The 25693-nt window shown below is 36.9% G+C and overlaps 1 protein-coding gene across 4 annotated transcripts in view; it reads left to right on the forward strand.

Annotated features, from left to right (window-relative positions):
- Rit2 (Ras like without CAAX 2) overlaps nucleotides 1-25693 on the forward strand; it is a 349321-nt gene that overhangs the window by 54332 nt on the left and 269296 nt on the right. For all 4 annotated transcript variants that reach the window (XM_085700026.2, XM_048442357.3, XM_085700025.2 and 1 more), the window contains exon 2: nucleotides 8075-8131. In XM_085700026.2, the coding sequence (XP_085556152.1) occupies nucleotides 8083-8131 (49 nt within the window). In that variant the 5' untranslated portion in view covers nucleotides 8075-8082. The remainder of the gene's footprint in view (nucleotides 1-8074; nucleotides 8132-25693) is intronic.

Genomic DNA, 25693 nt, shown 5'->3' on the forward strand with positions numbered 1-25693 from the left:
TTTTCGTTCCCACCATCAATGGAGGAGTGTTCCCCTACTTCACATCCTCTCCAGCATAAGCTATTATTGGTGTTTTTGATCTTAGCCATTCTGCCCGGTGTAAGATGGTATTTCAGAGTTGTTTTTATTTGCTTTTCTCTGATGGCTAAGGACGTTAAATATTTTCTTAACTGTCTTTTGGCTATTTGAGATTCTTCTGTTGAGAATTCTCTGTTTAGATCTGTATCCCAGTTTTCAATTGGATTATTTGATATTTTGATGTCTAATTTCTTGAGTTCTTTCTATATTTTGGAGATCAGTCTTCTGTCTGATGTGTGGTTGGTGAAGATCTTTGCCAGTAGGCTACCTTTTTGTCTTATTGACTATATCCTTTGCTTTATAGAAGCTTCTCAGTTTCAGGACGTCTCATTTATTTATTGTTATTCTCAGTGTCTATGCTACTGGTATTATATTTAGGAAGTGTTCTCCTGTACCCATGCATTGAAGGTTACTTTCCACTTTCTCTTCTATGAGGTTCAGTGTGGTTGGCTTTATATTGAAGTCTTTAATGCATTTGGACTTGAGTTTTTGCATGGGGATAGATATGGATCTATTTACATTTTTTCTACATATTGACATTCAGTTATGCCAGCACCATTTGTTGAAGAAGTTTTCTTTTTTCCATTGTGGCATTTTAGCTTCATAGTAAAAAATCATGTGTTCAAACGTGTATGGATTAGTATCTGGGTATTCAACTAGATTCCATTGGTCAGCATATCTGTTTTTATGCCAGTACCAACTTGTTTTCATTGCTGAAGTTCTATAATAGAACTTGAAGTTAGGAATGGTGATGCCTCCAGAAGTTCCTTTATCATACAGGATTGTTTTGGCTATCCGGTGGGTTTTTTTTTCCATATTAAGTTGAGTATTTTTTTTATTGAGGTCTGTGAAGAATTGTGTTAGGATTTTGATGGAGATTGCAATGAATCTTTAGATTGCTTTTGGTAGGATTGCCATTTTTATTATGTTGATCCTGTCTATCCAAGAGCATAAGGTATCATTCCATTTTCTGATATCATTTTCAATTTCTTTCTTCAAAGACTTAAAGTTCTTGTCAAACAGGACTTTCACTTCTTTTGTTAGTGGTAAACCCAAGATACTTCATTTTATGTGTAGCTATTGTGAATGGTGATGTTTTTCTGATTTCTTTATCATTTGTATATAGGAGAGCTACTGATTTTTTTGAGTTGATCTTGTATCCTGCCACATCACTAAAGGTATTTATCAGCTGGAGGAGTTCCCTAGTAGAGTTTTTGAAGTCACTTATGAATACTATCATATCATCTACAAATAGCAAAAGTTTGACTTTTTATTTTCCAATTTGTATCCCCTTGATCTCCTTCTGTTGTTTTATTGCCCAAGCTAAAACTTCAAGAACTATGTTGAGTAGATAGGGAGAGAGTAGACAGCCTTGTCTTGTTCTTGATTTTAATGGAATGTATTTGAGTTTCTTTCTATTTAATTTAATGTTGTCTGTAAGCTTGGTGTATATTGCTTTTGTTATGTTTAGATATGTTCCTTGTTTCCCTGATCTCTCCAGAACCTTTATCATGAAGGGTGGTTGGATTTTGTTGAATGCTTTTGCAGCATCTAATGAGTTGACCACATTTTTTTTTCTTCCCATTTATTTACATGGTGGATTACAGTAATAGACTTTCTTATGTTGAACCATCCCTGCATCTCTGGGATGAAGCTGACTTGAATATTGTGAATGTTTTTTTGTGTGTTTTGGGATTCTGTTTGCCAATATTTTATTGAGTATTTTTGCATCAATGTTCATGAGGGAGATTGGTTTGTAATTCTCTTTTTTGGTTGAGTCTTTGTGTGGTATCAATATCAGTGTAACTGTAGCCTCATAAAGAGTTTGGTAATGTTCCTTCTGTTTCTATTATGTGGAACACTTTGAGGAGTATAGATATTATCTCTTCTTTGATGTTCTGGTAGAATTCTACATTGAAACCATCTGGCCCTGTTTTTTTGTGGCTGGAAGACTTTTGATTACTGTTTCTATTATCTTGCAGGTTATAGGTCTATTTAAATTGTTTACATGGTCTTGATTTAATTGTGGTATGTGGTACCTGTTCAGAAAATTATCTATTCTTTTATATTTTCCAATTTTGTGGATACAGGTTTTTTTTTATCATTATTATGGCCTAATGTTCCTCTGGATTTCCTCCATGTCTGTTATGTCTCCCTTTTCATTTCTGATTTTGTGAATTTGGATGTTCTCTCTCTGCCTTTTGATTAATTTGGATAAAGGTTTGTTTATCTTGTTGATTTTTATCAAAGAATTAGTTCTTTTTTTCATTGATTCTTTGCATTGATTTCTTTGTTTCTATTTTATTGATTTTGAACCTCAATTTGATTACTTTCTGTCATCTACTCCTCCTACGTGAGTATGTTTCTTTTTGTTCTAGCACTTTTTGATGTACTATTAAGTCACTAGTGTGAGTTTTCCCCACTTTCTTTATGTGGGCACTTAGTGCTATGAACTTCCTCTTAGTACTGCTTTCATGGTGTCTCATAGGTTTGGGTACATTGTGCCTTCATTTTTATTGAATTCTAGGAAGGCTTTGATTCCTTCCTTCCTTCCTTCCTTCCTTCCTTCCTTCCTTCCTTCCTTCCCTCCCTCCCTCCCTCCCTCCCTCCCTCCCTCCCTCCCTCCCTCCCTCCCTCCCTCCCTCCCTTCTTTCTTTCTTTCTTTCTTTCTTTCTTTCTTTCTTTCTTTCTTTCTTTCTTTCTTTCTTCCCAAGGGTGAACCAATTGAGCACTGTTCAATGTCCATGAGTTTGTAGATTTTCTACAATTGGAGTTATTGTTGAATACTAATTTTAAATCATGGTGATCTAATAAGATACAGGGGGTTATTCTAATTTTTTGTATCTTTTGAGGTTTGCTTTGTTGCCAAATATGTGGTCAGTTTTTGAGTAGATTCCATGAGGTGTGAAGAAGAAGGTATATTAATTTGTGTTTGGGTGAAATGTTCTATAGATGTCCATTAAATCCATTTGAGTCGTTACATCTGTTAGCTCTCTTATTTCTCTGTTCAATTTTTGTCTGGTTGATCTGTCCATTGGAGACAGTGGGGTGTTAAAGTCTCCTATCATTAGTGTGTGGGGTTTGATATGTAGTTTAAGCTTTAGTAATGTTTCTTTTACATATGGGGGTGCTCTTGTATTTGGGGCACAGATGTTCAGGACTGAAACTTCATTGTGATGGATTTTTCCTGTGATGAGTATGAAGTGTTGCTCGCCATCTCATCTGATTGATTTTAGTTTGAAGTCTATTTTGTTAGGTATTAGGATAGCCAAACCTGTTTGTTTTTTGGGTCTATTTGATTGGAAAATCTTTTTCCAAATCTTTATTCTGAGTAATGCCTGTCTTTGAAATTGAGGTGTATTTCTTGTATACAGCAGAAGGATGGATTCTGCTATTGTATCTATTCTGTTAGCCTGTGTCTTTTTATAGGTGAACTTAGTCTATTGATATCAAGCAATATTAATGATCAGTGGTTGTTAAATCCTGTTATTTTTTGGTGGTAAAGTTTGTGTGTTTCCCTTCTTTGGGGTTTGCTGGTGTGAAGTTATCTTTTGACTGTGTTTTTGTGGGTGCAGTTAGTCTCCTTGGGTTGGAGTTTTCCTTCTAGTACTTTCTGTATAGCTGAATTTGTGGATAGGTATTGATTAAGTCTGGTTTTGTCATGGAATATCTTGTTTTCTCCATCGATGGTGATTGAATGCTTTGCTGGGTATTGTAGTCTGGACATGCATCTGTGGTCTCTAGTGTCTTCAATACATCTATCCAGGACCTTCTGACTTTCAGGGTTTCCATTGAGAAGTTGGGTATAATTCTGATAGGTTTGCCTTTATATGTTACTTGGCTTTTTTCCTTTGCAGTTCTTAATATCCTTTCTTTGTTTTGTATGTTTTCAGTTTTGATTATTATATGCTGAGGGGACTCTTTTTGGGTTCAATGTATTTGGTGTTCTGCAAGCTTCTTGGACTTTCATAGATATACCTTTCCTTAGGTTGGGAAAGTTTTTTTTCTATGATTTTGTTTAATATATTTTCTGTGTCTTTGAGCTGGAATTCTTCCCCTTCTTTTATCCCTATTATTCTTAGGTTTGGTCTTTTCAATGGTGTCCAGTGTTAACTATTTATTGGATTTAACATTTTCTTTGACTTGTGAATTTATTTCCCCTATAGTACCTTCAATACCTGAGATTTTCTCTCCCATCTCTTGTATTCTGTTGGTTTTGCTTGTCTCTGTAGTTCCCATTCATTTACCCAGGTTATGCGTTTCCAGAATTCTCTTGGTCTGTGTTTTTTTATTGAATACATTTCAGTTTTCAAGTCTTGAACCATTTGCTTTGCTGGTTTGATTGCTGTTTCTTAGTTTCTTTGAGTTTCTTGATTTTTTTGATTTCTTTTGATTTTTTTTGTTTTTACTTCTCTTTCTTTAAGGGAATTTTTCATTTCTTCTTTAAGAGCGTCTATCATTTTCATAAAGTTATATTTAAAATTGTTTTCTTCTGCTTCTTCTGAGTTAGGATGATCAAGTCTTCCTGTTGTATGACCACTGGGCTCTGGTGTTACCATGTTGCTTTTTGGGTTGTTGAATAAATTCTTGCATTGGTGCATACCCATGTCTTCCTCCATTTGGTGCTGGCAGTGTCTTTTCCTCTTGATCCAATCCTTGCAGCTGTCTGTGTCTCAGGGAGCTGCTGAGGGTTCTTTTGGTCTGCTCTCTTGGTCCACTCTATGCAGTTCCAGTCTGTGCTTCAGAGTTCCTCTGACATTGCAGTTAATGGGATTTCGGGACTTATAGCTTGCAGGGTCCAATCGATGGGATGGGGTTGTTGGAGCCGCATACCTACATGAAGCTTGCTACTGGCTGTCTAGTAAAGCAGGTGAAGGAGGGGCTGGGATTTTGCCCCAGTATCTAGGCCCTAGAGAGTGAGCTTTCCAACTATTTGGGTGATCATTCACCTCTTGGTCTGCTTTGAACAATTGCAGCCTGTGTGTTTCAGAGTTCTTCTGAGGTCGTGGGGGTTAGGTGGGTTTTCTTGGCCTATAATTTTGATGAGAAAAATTATATGCTCTTTTTTGGCATTAAGTTTAAAGATCTAACTTCAAGAATTTTATTAGCTTCTTCACGTATGTCATTTAACAAAATCTCAATCAGAAAGAAATTAAAGTCTTCCTTGAATTCAATGAAAATAAAGACACAACATACCCAAACCTGTGGGACACTATGAAAGCAGTGGTAAGAGGAAAGCTTTTGATGACAGCTTCTATTTCCTCACGACTTATAGGTCTATTTAAATTGTTCACCTGGTCTTGATTTAATTTTGGTATATGGTACTTACCTAAAAAAAAGTCCATTTCTTTTACATTTTCCTATTTTGTGGCATACAGGCTTTTGTAGTAAGACCTAATAATTTTCTGAATTTCCTCAGTGTCTGTGGTAATGTCCCCCTTTTCATTTTCTGATCTTGTTAATTTGCATATTTTCTCTCTGCCGTTTGATTAGTTTGGATAGGGGTTTGTCAATCTAGTTGATTTTCTCAAAGAACCAGTTCTTTGTTTAGTTGATTCTTTGGATTGTTTTCTGTGTTTCTATTTTGTTGATTTCAGGCCTCAGTTTGATTATTTCCAGTCTTCTACTCTTCCTGGGTGAGTCTGCTTCTTTTTTTTCCCAGAGCTTTCAGGTGTGTTGTTAAGTCTTTAATGTGAGATTTCTCCGTTTTCTTTATGTGGGTACTTAGTGCTATGAACTTTCCCTTCAAAATTTCCACCTCCTCCCCTCCTCCCATTCCCCTCCCCCTCACCTCTTCCTCTCAAGTTATAAGAGAAGGCAGGGTACAAGCTGCCCTGTGGGAAGTCCAAGGCCCTCACCCCTCTATCTGGGCCTAGGAAGGTATGCATCCAAACAGACTCGGATCCCAAAAAGCCAGTACATGAAGTAGAATCAAATCCCAGTGCCATTATCATTGGCTTCTCAGTCAGCCCCCATTGTCAGCCACATTCATAGAGTCTGGTTTGATCACATGCTCGTTCAGTTCCAGTCCAGCTGGCCTTGGTGAGCTCCCATTAGATCAGTCACACCGTCTCAGTGGGTGAACTCACCCCTCGCTGCCCTGACTTCCTTGTTCATCGTCTCTCTCCTTCTTCTCTTCAACTGGACCTTGGGAGCTCAGTCCAGTGCTCCAATGTGGGTCTCTGTCTCTATCTCCACCCATTGCCAGACAAAGGTTCTTTGGTGATATTCAAGATATTCATCAGTGTGACTATGGGACAAGGCCAGTTAAGGCACCCTCTCTTCTACTGCCCAAGGACCTAGCTGGGGACATCCCCGTGGACTCCTGGGAACCCCTCTAGAGTCAAGTCTCTTGCCAACTCTATAATGGCTCCCTTAATTAAGATATCTTCTTCCCTGCTCCCATATCCACCCTTTCTCCATCTCAACCATCCCATTCCCCCAAGCTCTCCCTAATCTTCTCCTTCTCCCTTCTCTCTCTACCTGTCCCCTTTCTACCACTCCACCTCCACCTCCATGCTCCCAACTTTTGCCCGGCGTTATTGTCTGCTTCCAATTTCCAGGAGAATGTATATATGTTTTTCTTTGGGTTCACCTTATTACTTGGCTCTCTAGGATCACAAACCATAGGCATAGACGGGCATGATGTGTCACAGGGAGGGACATGCTGGAGGAGCTGGTTCTTCACCTGACATACAGGAAGCGTAGAGCTAGGAAATGACTGGTGACAAACACCGCTCTCAAAGCCACACCTCCAGGGATTCGTTTCCTCCCTCTAGGTTCCACCTCACAACATTTCACAACCTCCCAAGCCAGTGCCACCAACTGGGAATCAAACATGTGTTAGATGGTCCTGAAAGAACATTTCCTAGTCAAGTGATCATCAGTTGCAAATGGTGGAAGAGTCTCTCCAAACAGAATCAACAATATTCTTGCAGGAACTGAGTTGCTAAAAAATACAGCACCAAAGTTCTAAAGTTGAGGTTTCAGTGAGAAGAGGGCTAAGATAAGTCTGGTTCGGTGTTAGTTGTAAAGTAAGATCCGGGGCGGTGACATTGATGCTATTCTAGAACAAGTAGCAAAGGCTTGCTCAAGGAGATTAGCTCAGAAGGTTTGAACACAAGACACACACTTGGCCTGAGAGGTAGGATAGCACTAAAACCCCTACAGGCTGATGCTGTTTTCAAGGCTGTGGTCTTTACCCGAGTGGTCAGTGACAAACAGGCTGCTGAATGACTGTTAGGGTACCATTGTGACTTGTCTTGTAAGGCGAATTTACAGAAAGAACGCAGTTTAAAGAGGATAAGACTCTGAACTGATGCCGAGGAAGAAGGCATCTAGACATAATGCAAAGGTGTTTCAGGTAAACTGGATATTTTGATCATTGTATGGAGGATGTAAGAGGGGAGAATCTAAGGATATTTTCAACATTGTGGCCTAAATCAGCTAAATGGATTTGTCATGGGATGTATGTTGAGGCAGTTTCTCACTTCAGCAAGCAGGTGTGTATTCTTCAATTTCTAGAGACAGAGTGAGGGTATTTCATTTCAGTTTAGATGCACTGAATCTTACAGGTGGAGGTGACAGATTACCTCAGCTATCATTCGTTGTTCAATTTGATGCCAGGTTCTGACCACTCATGGGGTGACATAGATTCAGCTACTATTATAAAACTCAGGACAAAAAAATTCCAGAAACTTCTTAACAACCACCAACTAACCAGAGCCGACTGAGAGGCTCTATCACTAGGTCATATTCTTCTTACACCAGGTATTGAAACACACTTAAGCGTTGAACCTATTTACTACAAATGTATAGTATAGACCTTGTTGTTTTGGTAACTATGTGTTATTGCCATCATTACCATGTGTTAGCTAATGTCACATAATTAATGTAGTCCCTCATACAAGAGAGCTACTTAGCAGAAAAGATGAAAATGCAGGGCTATGTCGATGAATAATTTATAGGGAAGAGCTGACTGTTTTCTCTTCTTCAGCAGTGACAATGCAGTTTATAAGCCACCAGTTTCCAGATTATCATGACCCCACGATTGGTAAGTAAGAGTTGCTTTTCTCGTCTAGTTTAACTAGATACACTGTAAAGTGGTACGTTTAAGCACTATTGATAATGCTAGAGAATAAAAGTGTAATTTGTTCTATCACTCAGCGTATAGACACATGAATATATCTATACACATTTCTGAGTCATGAGAGAGTGTTTGTCCTTTCTTCTCATAATGCATTTTCATATTTTATATTTTGTCCAAGTTATTCTGGTAAATGATTGTGGGAATCCATTATGCTGATTTATGGATTCACTAATGGATATTTTCCATTAGAAAAAGAAAGAACTAAAAACCTTTGCTCTGAGTTTTATAGCTGATATGATTACATACACACTCGATCACGTTTTCAGTCTCTGGTTTCCTATTGTAGAATTAGTTTCTTTTCTCAAAGACGTATTTGGAGAAGCATTTAAATCTAGGTATAATTTCACTTAGCATCCTTGTTTGTAGATGAGGAAACTGAGACACACTGAGTCAAAGTATGATTTGTGTCCCAAACCCAGCATGCTAACTTCCTCTAGTGTAGTTTTCTTCCCAGCATAGCAGTAGGGAATCCCTGCTGAGAGGAACAAGCTTTCTCCCTTGTTTGAAGCAAGAATGATGCCTTTAAAATTGCTTTACTCATTCAGAAAACTGCTTTAGAGGGAGCTGAAAACTCTCAAGCAGAGTCCATCATTGGATTTTTTTTTGGTTAGAAATGCATTAAGCTTAAGGTTGCACTGAGCTTTACTTTTCTGCAAGGGAGGAACAGAACTGCAGGGCTCCTTCCATAGGCTTGCTGGCGGAATGGGAGCTCTTTGCTCTTCATCACCGTGTGCTCTATTCCCAGTCACTTCTGTTGCTTTCTCTCTCCCGACGATCAGTTTTTGTGCAGGAGTAACATCTCCTAGTTTATAATCTTCATCAGGAGATTGACACGTGAAATTATCTCTTCGCTAACGCTTTTGTACTCCTTCCTGAAAATTCTACAGAACACGTGGATGAATTATGTTGCTGAAATAATCAAATGTACTAGCTTTTTTTAAATATTTATATATTTTATTTTGTGTGTGAGTGCTTTGACTGCGTATATACATGTGTATTTCATGTGTGGCTGGTGTCCACAGAGGTCAAAAGAAACCCTGAGCTGGAACTATGGGTTGTTGTGAACAACTCTGTGGGTCTTAGAGAGTGAACACTGGTGTTCTACAAGGCCAACAAGTGCTCTTAACTGTAAAGTCATCTTTCCAGGCCCCAATATATTACCTTTAAACAAGTCTAATGGTTCCCTAAGACCTCCTCTTAGGCAAACTGAATTAATAAGATTTAATTTAATAGCAAATTGGAATACTATTAACCTGATGAATTCTCTGAGGAATTGAATTTTGTTTCTGAAATAATCACTTTGTGCAGTTTGAAAAGTGATCAGCTTCAGCGATTGATTGTTCTCTTAGTTGATATTTGAAATATCTTAATTTTGGGATGCTGTTAGGTTTTTGTCACCCACTTTCAGCTATAGACAAGGGGGAATCTCTGGCTAAAAGCTCTGAATCTTGCATATTGCTGGGATAATATAATATACACTATATGATATCACAAATGTACTTTGTTGTTCACTATTTTTCGTCTTTGTGTACTGGTGTTGCATAAACTGGCCTTGCATACAAGTCCTTCATGTAATTTCTGGAATAAGGTAATAGATGTAAATATGTCGTCAGCATCTCCTTTACAAGGAACAAATGTGACGTGTATGGTGATGACTCTTGCAGATAGGCTGAGAGAACATCTGTTTCTTGCAATTAGGCTGCCTGGACTTTGAGTGCTAACAGCTGAAATTAAACTTTTATCTAGAAATAAACAAGGTGGTGTTGAAAGAAGGTTGAAAATGGAAACAGCAGTTTATTGCTGTCAATTTGACTCTCTCATCCTCTCATTTCTTGGCTTCTGTAATGGGATATTGGTTAACGATTTTCCATTGTTATCCTGATGGTAGAGGGCGAAAGGCTCAGACAATTTACTTTGTGTCTGTTCCAGCTGCTTGGCTATACTTTTGCTGATGACTTAATGACATTTCTAGGGGAAATTCATGTTATTATAGCTTGAATATCTTACAAATTAGAGAAGAATAGCACCCATCATGGATACTTATCTCTGAAAAAGGAAAGGAATATTTTCTGTACTTATCTAGAGATATTTGTCATCATAGTAACTGAGATTTCTAGGTATATTTTTCTGAAATATGAGAATTAGTTTGTTGGGTTATTTTTTCCCTCACCTTCGACTTAGTATAATCTTTGTTTCATTTGAAAATCAAACTGAAGTTTTTGGACTCTCCATAAAACAGAACTTAGGAATATTGATTATGTCAATGTTGTTCTCAAAGAAAGGATTCTGCTCCATATCTATTGGTCACATATTCAAAGTTAGTAACCAGTGATTTCCATTTCTCAGATTTATAGAAAATAACTATGGAATGAACATTTAGAGTTGGCTTAATTTTCCAATGGAAAAAGATTTCATTAAAGAATCACATTAGTAATAATAGAACAGAATGGGGCTAGATTGGAGTTGAAATGGAACATCTCTTAACATTTTACATAATTCTAAATATAGCTTGATTTTCTTCATAGGATAATTATTTAGAGATACTAAGAAGTAGCATTCATATTAAGATCCTGTTGTCTGAACCTTTATGTCAATAAATGAGCATGCCACATATTATAACTCTTTAGATTTGACCATTGCATGTCAGCCATTGAGAATTTTTAGAAATGCAAATTTTTAGAAATGCAAAGTTTGCATTTCTAATCTAGTAATACAATGTTTTGACCATCATAAATAAAAATCTAAATATTATATTTTAAATCTTGAGGTATTTTCAGTTCAGGAAGAGAAGTTATGAGAAATTACAGGAGCATTTTTTTTTCCTCTGAAGACAGTCTGTGGTATAGGAGAGCAACAAGATGCTGCATGGAATGACGTGGGAAGGATAGAGAAGTCTTCCCTCCTCCAAGCTCTGCTTGCTATGAACTAGGTTCATGTGTCAGGCATCAATTTCCAGGCAGCCATTCTAGAATTAAGAAGTTCTTCTTCAAGAAGGTTTTTCAAGGAAGTCTGGAATCCTTAGAGGATTATGAGATAACAGTCTAGGATTGTTTGTTCAGATGCATTCCTTAAATGGGACAGTGATGGCACACACCTTTAATCCTAGCACTCAGCAGGCAGAGACAGGTGGATCTATGTGAGTCTGAGACCAGCCTGGTCTACAGAGTGAGTGCCAGGACAGATTCCAAAGCTGCAGAGAAACCCTGGCACTCACTCTGTGAGAATTTTAAAACTAGCTGTATTTTTTTTTCTTTTACTGAAATAAAGACAGATTCCCTTAAAGCCAAAACATAAATATGCACATCAAGATTTTATGTGTTGACTAAGAATTTTAGTCCACAGCACTGTTTGTTGGCACCTTTATATAGTTTGAATGTTATCTGTACGTGATTACTGTTTTTCACTTGAAGACAGACATAAAACACCAGGAACTCAAGTACCTGACCTGACTAATTAGCAAAGCTGAAAACAGAAAGTCTCAGCTAGCTGTCCCTGGATAAAATATTAGGTGATAGACGGAACCCTGAAGGACTTGTGTTTCCTGCGCATACAGAGTATTTTAATTTTGTGTAAATTGTGTATGAACCAATGATTATCTCCCTCCCTCTGTCATCACAACCAGTTATGATATTAAACATGTTATGAGCTCAAACGGAGAGAATGCCTTTCCAGTGCTCTTGGAAAGGTGGGGAAGATAAAGGACAAATGAGAGTATACAGCGAACGGATTACACAGACAATCATGAGGTGTTGGACAAGGACAGCTTAGTTCACACAGCACCTCAGGATGGAAATATACTTTATTAAAAGACAAAATTCAACAATTTACAGAATGATCTGGCTTTTGTTTGCTATCCACACATGAGTCAGCAAAGCCCCTGTGCTGGAAACTGGACAGGAACTGTGAAGCCATGTCAGAGTAGTGGCTTTGACACTGATTGGTCAGAAGAGTAGAAGAGAAAAAATTCTGATTGTGTCTCAAGTTATTTCATACCATCTTTCTTTTAGGATTAAATCAGCGTTGATCTCCTTATACTAATATGTTGATCAAGGTAGATAACTTTTCATGGCTAGTTATTGGCATGAAGAAAATTTCATTGGAAAATTAAAAATATGCAAGTGTCATTATTTTTCTGTTTTTGACCCTTTTTATCCTCTTGACTTTCCTCTTTATCCAATATTAATATATTTATAAAGTAGTTTTCAGGCATTATACAAGATGCTGGAATAAGTTCTGTAGAGAAATAGGCAAGAATTATTTTTTATTAAGCTTCCTTACTTTGCTTGCCCCTCATCTCCTTGTCTTTAAGAACTGATTGTGTCTTTTTATCTGGAATCCAGTTGTCCATTTCTTTATTATTGCATTATGATGACTTGAGCTCATTATATTAATGCAGGTCATAGTTTACTTAAGTTGGCCTTGAGGACCTGTTCAATTCTTTTTTTTCTTCAGCCACTTTTCTTATGGAAGGAAGACAACTTCAATAAACCCGAATCCATCATGACAAAGTTATCTAATTGTTATAGTATTTATTTGGTCTTCACAGAACAGAAATTTATAAAACCAACTTTCTGGCTGTATTATTACCTTATTTTCAAAGAAGACACACTATCATAGTTGAATAGATTGAAAACTCTTTCCTTATTTTAATATTTTAGACCTTAATTACACTTACATATCATGAACACTGCAAATATGCTCACCCAAAAGATTCATATTCTTTCTGAGCAATTGGCAAGGACTATAACAAGTTATATAGAAGCGTAATAAAATACTACACATAGAATATTCTTTCTAAATTACTTGCCATGCTTCTCTAAATAGGGAGCTCATTTAAGGGGCAAAGTGCTTTGGTGATAGGACCAGGGTGTATGCAGAGTACAGTGAACATTAACGTGCAAAGAAAACCCTGAAAAACTAGTGCAATTAACCAGCATGGAGCAAATTTGCTGCACTGTTTATGTGTCTCAATAGCTCTGGTAGAATAAAAACTTCCTAAAGTGGGTTGAGAGAAATTGTATAGCTTGTATCACACTAAAATGTCCTACTTAGCATATAAAATGTGAACTAATAGATTCACTTCTTTGTGTCATAGAAAATTCCTGTTAAAATGTAAATGCTTGGGGTCTGCGGGTAGGGCCCCAAGCCATGTAGAATAACTTATATATTAGCACAGATTAATGTATCTAATTATTCTAAAGAGTAAAACAGAAGTGTTCTAGAAATTGCTACTGAAGAGATGGTTTTGAGGTTGGAGAGAGTAGAATATTGTTATTATGAAAAATAAAGGCTGTAGGCAGAGTCTGCTTGTTTGTTTCCCAGCTACCCAGACCCAAAACAATCATACAGAAACATATTAATTACAATACTGTTTGGACAATAGTTTAAGCGTATTTCTAGCTATCTCTTAGATCTTAAATTAACCTATTTTTATTATTCTATGTGTCACCATGAGGCTCATGGTTTACTGGCAAAGTTCCAGAGTGTCTGTCTTCTTCAGTGGCTACATGGCATCTCCCTGACTCTGCCTTCTTTTCTCCTCTATCTCTGCTTGGAATTCCTGCCTTGCTCTGTTCTGCACTTCAACAGAACCAAAGTATCTTCTTTATTAACCAATGGCAATAAAATATATTCACAGCATAAAGAGGAGAATCCCATATCATCTCCCTTTTTCTGTCTAAATAAAAAAGATTTTAACTTTAACATAGTAAAATTACATATAACAAAACAGTTATTAAACAAGAATTATAGTTACAATTTCATATTTACTTGATTTTTCTATCATAACTATAGAAAACTATAACTCTCTACTCTTCAACTCCATCAAAGACTCCAGAAGGATATGATATTACCAATGTAAAAAGGAAGTGCATTGTAAGCAACTTCCAAAACTCTAGAATTGACAGAAACATCTCACTGCCTTGGACAGTCACCCAAAGTTCTTCTGTAACATTGTGGCATCCATCTTCAGACTACAGGCCCAAAGAATTTGGCAGTCTTTTCCATGAAGCAGGAAATTTTAAAGACAGTTCTACCTATATTGTCAGTCACTTTCTTCTGTATCCTGCAGAATTTCTGGCAGACTCTTTCATGAAGCAGGAATCTTGAAGGACTGTCTCACCTTCTTTAGGCAGCTTCAGCAGTCATTCTTTTGTGGGTCCTGAATGTCCAGTTTATACAGCATACCATCAAGCAGTCCAGGCAAGAGCACTTTGTTACCCAAATGACTAACAAACTCCATAAGGAGCCTCTTTGATGCCCATCATCTTCTTGAAGTAGATTGGTGCTGCCAGGAGCAGATCTGTCTCATTGTCGTGAAAAGTCTATGTTCTTAAAACATTTCAAATGCCATATTCTGTAAATCTTTGAAAGGTTTGAAGAATACCTATCCATCTGGAACATATCTCTGTACATTTAGAAAACCTAACTAGCATGAGTACAAACTTGACTATTATGGATGATTATCTATTAACCTGTATTTCTTAATTATGCATTACATTTTTAAATGAGCTGCACAAACACAGTACTTAATCAAGAGCAGAAATATACATATAACAAAATTGATCTTAAATTTGTATCGATATACCAAGATCCATACCAATGCAACGAATTCACCTCTTGATCATATCTTCCTTTAAATGTAAACAAACATCTACAAACAATATTTGGGAATTTGGATATAGTTATATCCAAACTGCTTCCTGCTTTTTGTTAGGTGAGATCTCTTTGGGGTTTGCTGAGACCTTTTAGGGGCTCTTGTTCCATTAACTCACATTAGTCTGCAAGGAATTCACAGGTTCTCATTCTCTGGAATCAAAAGCAGAACTTTTTTTCCAAAGCAACATATCTTCAGATATATATATATATATATATATACATAATCCAGATTCTCTGTGTATTTTCCATCTTTTCATGGCTTATTTTTCTTATTGTATTACTTTTTTTTACAACTTTAGTATTTATTTTGTTCTTTACTTCTTTAATTTATGACTGTTTGTACTCTTTTACATTATAATTGTTTATACTCTTTTTCCTCTCTCTCCCAAGCCTATGTACATTTGTCCAACACTGTGACCCATTTAGAGGTCTTTTTCAACTGAATCTGCCTTTATTGCTTATCTGTAATCCTTTCTAACCAGGACTGCTTCTTAAAATGCCAAGCGATGTGGCTAGGACTAAGGCTGCTTTGTCTTTTGGCTCTTCCCAGGCCAACATGGCAGCAGTCTGTTAAGCACCAGCTCTGTGAGTCATGCTCACAGTCCCATTTTAGGCACTCAGTGGGTCTATGTTGCCATTAAGCAAATTGTAGCACTCTGCTCACAAACCCCATCTAAATGCTCCATAGCTGGACCTCCCTAAAGAGCCAGAGCTGTTCCTGCTGCTAGTATGAACCAGGAAGTCTTCTTAAAGGAGTCACATCTCTGCTTGCTGCAAGCAAACACAGCATATATAAAAACAATGTGACTACCAAGAAACTGTACCTGGCCCCCATTTTTTTGGGTCTAGAAGTCCTCTTTTTAAAAGCTTTTTTTAAGGTCTTTTGTGGAGCCATGCCCCAGACAGTGGGTGCCATTCAGGAGGCAGAGTCTGCTTGTTCATTTCCTGGCCATTCAGATCCCAAATCACCACTTGGATAACCCATTTTTGTTATTCTTTGTATTATTATAAGGCTTGTGGTTTCCTGGCAAGGTTCTGGAGTGTCTGTCTCCTTCAGTGGCTACATGGCTTCTCCCTGACTCCACCTTCTTTCTCTTCTATCTCTGCTTAGGATTCCCACCTTGTTTTATTCTGCATTGTAATAGGCCCAAAGCAGCTTCTTTGTTAACCAATGGTAATAAAACATATTCACAGCATACAGAGGGGAAGGCTATGAAATAATTGTTGATGTAAATCAAGATGATTTTGAAGGACTATGTTAAGTAATGACTCCTCCTTGTTTGAGCAGAGGAAGAGGGGAAATGTAATTCATGTGACACCCAGTAGATTGGAGATGTTTCAATCTTCATGGAACTCTTCACATGTTTGCTAAGCTCCAGTAAATCTGGTTTTTAGTTTAAGCATAACCAGTAACCCTTTTCTGCCCCTCTCACTAATATGTGTTCCTGCAACTCAGAGTAACTTTTTTACTTCTTACCAAGCAAGCCCAGTTCAACTTTAAGATTCAAGCTTGGGTGCAAATCCTTAGAGAAGATGGCTTTGACTCTAGTGGTTACTCAATGTCTACCACTTCCTCTACAGCTCTCTGTTTAAACTGCTATTAACAATAGACATGGTTGACTCCACTTGGATTTCATATATCATTTTAACTTGGCATCCAAGATGCTAGGCTCTTTTTTTCCTTTATTAGTGTCTCTGACTTAACTTAGTTCTTATCTTTTCATTTCAATTTCTCTCTGAATTTCCATGCTTGTTTATCTACCTTTCAACTGAACTTTCTTATTTAGAATTCTGGTGGCTTATGCTACTGGTCACAAGCTTCCATTAATTTTATTTCATACTTGTGGTAAAAGCTGTTATATTGACTAAGTCCTGTGAAGTCCATGATGATGAAATAACAAGTCATGACTTGATAAGGGTTTGGCTACAGCTCAATGGAAAGCAACTTGCATAGCATTTTTAAGGCCTTTGTTTCAATCCACAAACTGAAAAATAAATGATGAATCAGTCTTCAAGGACTGAATGCATTGCGTATCTGATTTGATGCTTTGGTGTTGAACCTCATTTGTTTTATCCTCACTGGCCTCATTGTTCCTGGAGTGTGCCAGATGCTTGCTCATCTTGGCATCCTTGCATTTGATCACTTTTTTTTTCCCTGGGAAAATACTTCAGTGTTTAACAGTTGACCTCATTATATCTTCAAATATTTGTTTTAGGATTTAAATGATTCTTTTTGATCAACATGCATAACTGCTGATAACATTGTTCACCTGTTTTTCATAGATGTGTGTACGTGTACATGAACATATATATTTATTTATAGATTCTTATATAGGTTCTACAAATGAAAGAACATATATATTTGTCTTCATGTGTCTGGCTTATTACTATTTGTTTCTTATACTATGTGGTAGAGACTTCCTTAGTACTTTTCTAAATGCAATACAATGTCTGAATTTGTAATCAAAGACTTATCCATTTCTGGTTCACAAAAAATGAACCAAGAAATTGGGTGAGTGTTGTAAGGAGAACATTTGTTTATTTCCCAGCTGCCCAGCAACTCAGACCCGAAATAATTACACAGAAACTATATTATTTAAATCATTGCTTGGTCCATTAGCTCTAGATTCTTATTGGCTAACTCTTATATCTAAATTTACCCCAATTTTAGTAATCTGTGTATTGCCATAAGACTGTGGCTTACCGGGTAAAGTTTTGGCATCTGTGTCCAGTGACTTTACTCCCTTACTCTGCCTCCTCTTTCCCAGCATTTAGCTTATATTTTTCTGCCTAGCTAAGTCCTACCCTATCATGCCAAGGCAGTTTTTTTTATTAACCAATGATATTTAGAGCATACAGAGGAAAATCCCACATCAGGTGAGTGAATAGCAAAATTATTTACTGTCCTATCAAGCTTTTTATATCTCTGATCTTTTACATTTGTAAGGAGATAATAGTTTTATTTCTTTTGATGGTTATGAGAGATAATATATGTGTAACTGTTTCATACACTGCTTGAGATAAAATGGATGCAAGACTTCTTTAGTAGAATTCAATTGAACTGGAAAGTAATGGTGAACACAAAAACTGTCAGGAAGAAGACACCTATGCCTTGTGCTCTCTTGGAAATTTCAAAATATTTATCCATTATAGATGAAAAGTAACCAGAATATCACTTTATTGCATTATATTTCTACTATTTCATCTTAAATGCTGTAAAGTACTTATGGTTACCCAAAACATTCCCAGACCAAAATTATGAGTGGAGAGCAAATTATGATTAAAATTTTTGCTTCTACTTGCCATGTAAAGTAGAAACCTGGTATTCTACTTTTAGAAACCTGGATGTGAAGACAATATGTACTATAAGACTACAATATCATATGGAACATGAGAGATGCCTCAGAGATATCGAATCAGTTCAGGAAATTAACAAACTGAAAGCTTAATCACGACAGTCTGTGGATAGGTATCACATCCTTTCAGATTGCTGCAGTCCTCCAATAAGATGGCTTTATAATCTTCCGTATGTCCCCAAAGAACAGGATTTAGCTCAGTCTAAGAAATAAAAGGACTCTTTCAGATTATTACATAGTCACACAGCCATTGAAATTCCTAAGTAGTCATCTTTGATGATAACTATGATTAACTAAAATTACTGATGTAATGCTAATTAAAATCATTGTAGTCAGCATACACACCTAAACAGATACACACCGTTCTGTTATTTCACAGAGGGAAGCTGGGGACCTACAGAAGAAACACTCCTCAGCATTTTGTTTATTTGGTGATTATTATTAGGGGACATTTGTTCTAAAGTCAATTGGCTTGTAATTATATTTCTCTGTTATTTTAGTAATTTCTTTTTAAGAGCATGGTTAGTGTTCTGTTGGTTCTTAATGAGCCAATTATATGAAGTTTGAAAGAGAAAAAGTGCACTTAGAGTATGACCTACACATTAGCTGGTTAAAGTGACACAGACACTATTTAAACATACCCAAAAGACTCTAGCCAGCTGATATTTACCTTCTTGAGCTCATGCTCACATTTTCAAATGGAAAGTTTGGAATATTGTAATTAGGAACATATTTAGAGTTTTATGTACCTGTTGAAAATTTCAAGCATTAATAGTTCAGTAATTCAGGTTTTATGTTTTGAAATTAGTAGGCTTCATTCTAAATCTTCGGTTGACCTCAAATTCAGAGATATTTTTAACAATTGTTTAAAATGTATGGACTATTTGAAGAGAATCTTTGTTATGAACCATGAATTATTTCTATTAAAATTTTTAATTTAATATTGTAATTTAAGGTGTAATCCCAGTCTGTTTTAAGGTGAATAAAGAGAAAATATTCTAACATTTCACGTAAAAGCTGTTTGGATCAGGATACATTTCTACAACATGAAAAAAGACATGGAGATAGATATTTAAAAATATCTATTTGGAATAATGTAGATAAAAAATTAAATATATCAATTGTCCATGTTCTATTATTTGATATTCATTGATTAAAGACAGTTCATAATGTGCATTTTTCACACAAAGGGAAGTAGTTAATCTTTAGCATACAATGTTTACCAGATGTAAACATTTAGATTTTGTGAACTGAAATTTTGAAAGAGGAATAAAACAAAAGTCAAAAGATTTTCTAAATTTACATATATCCTGTAACAACAGCATATGTGTGATAGACAAGGAATGAATTAAACATCAAAATAGCAAACTCCAAATGAGACTAGTAATTTTCTATTAGCCATTGGTTTATTATGGGCCTTTGCTTTCATGTATGTGAAATAGTGCTAAATACATTTTCCTTAAAAATAAAAGCAAACTGTTTCAAAGTTAAAATTAGCTATTTTTAAAGTTGTTTGGAAAAAGCAACTGTCAATAACAATCTCTATACAAACAGCTATTTTTATGCAATAGAAATGCAGCAAGCACAGGGGCCTGCAAGTGTCTGCACCAGGTCTCTGTGTATATGTTAATGGCTGTTAGCTTGGTGTTTTTGTGAGACTCCTAACAGTAGGAGATGGAGCATCTCTAACTCTTTTGCCTGTTTTTGAGATTTCCCCCCTTCTATTGTGTTGTCTTGTCCAGCCTAGATATGATGGCTTTTATCTTATCTTATTGTATCCCATTTTGTCCTGTTTGGCTGTTATCTCTTGGAGGTCTACTCATTTCTGAAGAGGAAGCCAAAGGAGAGTAAAGCTGAGGGAGAGGGGAGATGAGAAGGGACACTAGGAGGAGTAGAGGGAGTAGAAACTCTGGTTGGGATGTATTATATAAGAGAAGAATTTATTTCAATTAAAAAGAAATTGGTCCATCCATTTGCATGCAAAATTCAAGATGTCATTATTTTTTACCGCTGAGTATGCAAATGGATGGACATAGAAAACGCTTTACTGAGTGAGGTAAGCCAGACCCAAAAAGAGGAACACAGTATGTATTCACTCATAAGTGGATTCTAATCATAATTAAAGGTCTTTGAGCCTATTATTCGTGATCCTAGAGAAGCTAAATGAGAAGACGAACCTGATGAAGATTATTTACCTATCCGCCAGGAGGTAGGAAATAGTCAAGAGTCCCAGGTAACCTTGGGTGCATGGGGGGGGGGGTGGGAGGGTTGATGGAAGGGGAGAGGGTTAGAGAGAAGGGAGTAGGGGAGGAATGGAGAAAGCTCGGTTGACCGGGATGGGGGGAAGGGAGGAAGGATGAATGTGGGATCAGGGAAGAATATATTTCAACTAAGGGAGTCATATTAGAGTTTACAGGAAACTTGATTATATATGGGATCCCAGGTCCAAGGAGAGATCCCCAGATTGTTCTCTGGACAGAGGAGATGGTGCCTGAACCGGCCTTGGCCCGTGACCATACTGATGAATATTTTGCTTATCACCATAGATCCTACATCTGGCGTTGGATGACGATACAGATGGAGGCCCGCGTTGGAGCACCGAACTGAGCCTCCCAAGATCCAAACGAGGAGCAAAAGGAGGAAGAAAATGACGAAGGACTGCGAGGGATACTATCACCCACTGATACAAGGGGTCGGATCTAATGAGAGTTTACCAAGGCCAGATGGACCGTGACTGAACGAGCATGTGATCCAACCAGATTCTCTGAATGTGGCCGGATTTTCTGAATGTGGCTGGCCTGCAGTCTTTCCGAGAAGCCATTGACAATGACACTGGGACTGGTTTCCTCTGCATATACTGGATTTTTGGGATCCAGTCTGTTTGGATGCTCACCTTCCTGGACCTGGAGTGAGGGGGGAGGAACTTGGACTTCCCACAGGGCAGGAGACCCTGACTTCCCTAGGGGACAAAGAGGGAGGAGGAGAGGGAGGGGGGGAGTGGGACGGCGTTGGGAGGAGGGGCGTAAATGGAAACTTTTTATAATTTAATAAAATTACAAAAAAAAAAAGAAATTGGTTTAAAATTTTAAATGTCCCATTCTTATTACTCAAGTGACATAATAAGAATCAATTCCTTTAGAAATAGTTTACTAACAAAAATAGACATAAGTAATTTGTTGAGTTATTTGGTGATAAGAGGCAAGTTCTGTACAAGAAAAGTTAGTACATTTTCATACTTCCTTGGCTGTTATTTTGTTTTAAACAATACCTTCACCATTTAAGAATTGAATATCAACATTAAAAAATAGCATTTCACGTTGGGAATGGTATCTTTTGCCTGTACTATCATCCCTAGAGAAGTAAGGCAGGCTAACCAAAGTTCAAGGCTGGCCTAAGTTACACAAAGATGAGGACATAAAGAAACAAGCCCTATTAATGTATTATTAACATAACCACAGCAAAGAAATGATTATTTCTTTATAAGTATCCTTACATGCTCGTACATCAAAGAAGAGGGAAGCTTTTATAGTTTCATACAAGTTGATGACCTGAGATCATTCCAATTGTTGATCCTGTAGGAGGAAGGCAGAGTATTACTGGCTGAGGGTTCTATTTTTCATTTAACTTATTTCCATATTTTCTATGTTCATTGTCATGTTCTATAAGGCTTCACTCTCTCACTTAAACTAATTTCCAGTTTGTTGTTTTCATTTAGGTGTTCCTTTATCTCTTCTTATTAGGTCATTTTTATCATTTAGCCGTCCATATTCACCATTTGTATACTTTCCTCAAGCTAGTCTCCTCTGGTGTCCACCACTAATTATTTAAGAGACATTACCATGTTCAGATCCAAATGACATTCACCAGTCGTATTTTGCTGAGCTCCCATGGGTAGTCAAGAATGCCGATCATGTCACATAGGTAAGACGTGCTGCTTCAGACATCACAAGCACCAATTTACTGGGTCATTATGTTCAGGCCTCTGTGATGCTCTTGAGGTGCTGTGCCTTTTCTGGACAGTACACGTAAGCATCCTTGAAGCATATATTGTAGACATTTTTTCACCCTGACACTACCTGCAATCTTGACTACCATCATTTCTCTCTCTTTCTCTCGTGGGGTAGTAAAGACTAAACCCCTTTCATGTTAAGTAAGCCCTCATCCACTTAACTATATCCTTAACGCCTATCATACATTTTCTTGCCACAGATAAGACTATGGCCCCAGTTTTTGTAACTTATGTATGTTAAAATAGCTGTCAGATTACTTTTTTTTTACTTCTACACTAACACTCTACTACCTACTGATTTGAAGTTTATATTCGGATGTCTGAAACAACTTTCTTTTTTTTTCAGTTAATTTCAAAACTTGAACCTACCAGATTCTTCTCTTGTACTGTGTTTTACCTGCACACATGTCATGCATGTCCATCTGGAAATTCAGGTCCCAAAGCTAGTCGTTATTTTCAACTTCCGTTTTCTCTATAGTCATTCCATCTTTGACCTACTGTTGTGTGCCTCTTCCTGGAGAGACCAAAACAAATGTCTAAGACTCCAGATAGGACACCAAAGATATGATTCCAGTCATATCTAACTTAGTGAACTAGTTTGTTAGAGTCATTTACAGAGTTGTAGCTCAGGTGCCATTTAGAGGGTCACTAAGGGTTCCTACATCACAACAATTCTATGCCATGGGTATAAACTCATAGAACCTACATTGGTGAAGATTCCCACACAACTTTTAGACATTTTGAAGACTTGAAGACTATCAGATTGGTAGTGATTATAACCTTGGTGAAGAACCTTATGATTCGTGTTGTTTTCATGTGTTTTTGAACCTTATAACTTTCATTATGTTCCTGGGTCTTGTATGTTTAATTTATTTTTGTAGTCTGAAAATCTTTTCCTCCTTTTGGGTGGGAATGCTTCATTTCAGAGGATATAACCATAAACACCTGTTTATTCTGCTTCCTAAACATCCTTCAGATACATTTTCAATTCATGGCTGCAACCCTCATATAATGGCATTATACTGTACAGTTTAATAAACATTTTATTGTTATCTGCATATATGGTGTCCAGTTGAGTTTCTTCCATTCAATCAAAAAGTATTCCATAGTCATCGATTAATCCATCCATATTGTTTTGAAAACTGTTAGAATATTTAGACTTCTAGAAAAAAAGGATTTTTTTCTCTTTACCACTCTTTGTATTTTTATCGTTGTTCATATTTCTTCTTTTCTTTTAGGTATTGACAGTGAGAGTTCCTTTCCCACCAAGAAGATTATTGTTTTAAAATATTTTTTAATTTTAATTATTTCCAAACATTTGGGAAAGAGTCCTACACCTTTAAAAATGTTTCCAGAGACCTTTTGAGGTTTCAGATAGGGTTAGTGTTCATTAACACACGTGTGTGTGTGTGTGTGTGTGTACATGCCACACTCTCCCCTCAGTCATTTTTCATTGCTCTAAGTTGCTCATTGACTTCTTGTTAATTAGGAGGAAAATACATTTTTCTGCTAATTATACTTGGACTTCTCTTTATTAAGGTATTAATTTCACTGACACTTGTTCCTTTTCTCTGTTTGTAAACACAGGTTTTATTAAATTCAAGTTCTTTCGCCCAAGTAATGGTCTTCTCTAAGATGTCTTTTGAATGTGAAGCCTGTCTTTATGCTTTCTGTCCATTCTATCTAGCTCAAACTTCTGCTCAGTATTAGGAGCACACATTTAAGCTTCCACAGCTAGGTTTGCGTTCCTGAGAGAAGGATCCACAGACGTAGCTTCTTCTGGATTCTGAGCAATTCTGTCTTTCCTTTTTTTATATCAGAAGTACACAATCCTTATTTGATCTAGGTATAAATAAAGTAATTTTAATAAGTTTGTCTGTAGGTAAAAGCTCAACATCCTCTCTGCTGGTAATCAGAAACCACAAAGTCAATAACAGGATCCTGGTCCCAGATACAGTAAATGACATTAGGACAATGAAGATGAATGAGAGTTTTTTATTTGTCACAAACATACAGTCCTTGCAGATAACTGTATCACATATTGAAAGCAGGAGACCACTGTGTGTGAACTTCCACGGCACTTTGTCAGCAGACTTCTCCTTAAAAAAGAGCGTTTCTATGTAGTTATCTGGCACGGTCATTAAAACTCAATGTGACACATGCAGGTAGCACATGAAGGAAATGATGAGTCCAAGAAAATTTAATTTTTGGAAAAATAGCATGATTTAAGGGGTGGGTGTAAACAAAATTCTCTGGAAGTAAATCATATGTGCAAAGTTTCAAAATGACTTTTAGTTAAACAGAAGTAGGATTTGGTGACAGACATTTTGAAAGATTGGTATTCTAGAAAATATTGGATAAACATACAGCTTCTTCATGAGAAGACTCATTTTCTTCTCCAAATTGTTTGTTTAAGCGCATCACTTTGGTTGTCTTTGGGTATCAAAGTGACTTAAGCGACAAAATGTACTTATTTGCAGGAAGCAAAGTCAGGTGTTATATTTAATAAGCACTGACTTAAATCATACATGTGATGGGTTTGATGAGTTTTTGAAAAGTATTGCTAAGAATTGCCTTGACCCTTTTTTTTATCATATAATTTAGTTCTTGCTTTCCTATGTTTGAACAAATACATGGAGCTTATATTTAGAGATACTGGTGGAAAGGGCACGAGAAACAAAGCCAACACAATGGATATAAATAAAACTTGAAAGCCAGGGATCACAAGAGTACAGATGCATCATTTGTATTTCTGGAAATTTAACTGAAATATGAAAATTATTATTTTTTAAATCCTCATATGTGTAATATATAAATCTTTAAGAATAAATGATCTCAGCTATAATTTTAAACAAGGCAGTTCTATTACAATAAATTTAAGTTCAGAATGCAGCTCTGAAGACTTCACATATAGAAATTGCATTTACCATTTGAAAAATACGGTGGTTTTGATTTATAGGAGCTGAAAAATGCATGCAGTATTGGTGCGGGAGAATTATCTGTATTCTGTCAATCATGTATTTTAATAAAACGCTGATTGGCCAGGCAGGCAGTATAGGCGGGTCAACCAGACAGGAAGTAGAGGCGGGGCAAAGAGAATAGAATAAGGTTATGGAGGAGGAAGGTCCCTCCGGCATTCCTGCGCAGATCACTGAAGAGGCAACATGTAAGCTGACAGCTGAAAAAGGTACCAAGCCATATGGCTACCATAGATAATAATAATGGGTTAATATAAGTTACAAGGGTTAACAAGATGCCTGAGCTAATGGGCCAATCAGTTTATAACCTTATGGAGTCTTGTGTGTGATTTTCCTTGGGACTTGCTGGCTTATTGGGGTACTGGGCCAGACAGAAACCCCAACAAGCCGGCCCCACATGTTACATATGGCGCCCAGACGTGGATAACTGAATCTACAGAAAGCTTGAGAAAGCTTGGGAAAGAAT

The sequence above is a fragment of the Myodes glareolus genome, chromosome 13, assembly GCF_982192425.1.
Source record: "Myodes glareolus chromosome 13, mMyoGla1.1, whole genome shotgun sequence".
In the NCBI taxonomy this organism is placed as follows: Eukaryota; Metazoa; Chordata; class Mammalia; order Rodentia; family Cricetidae; genus Myodes; species Myodes glareolus.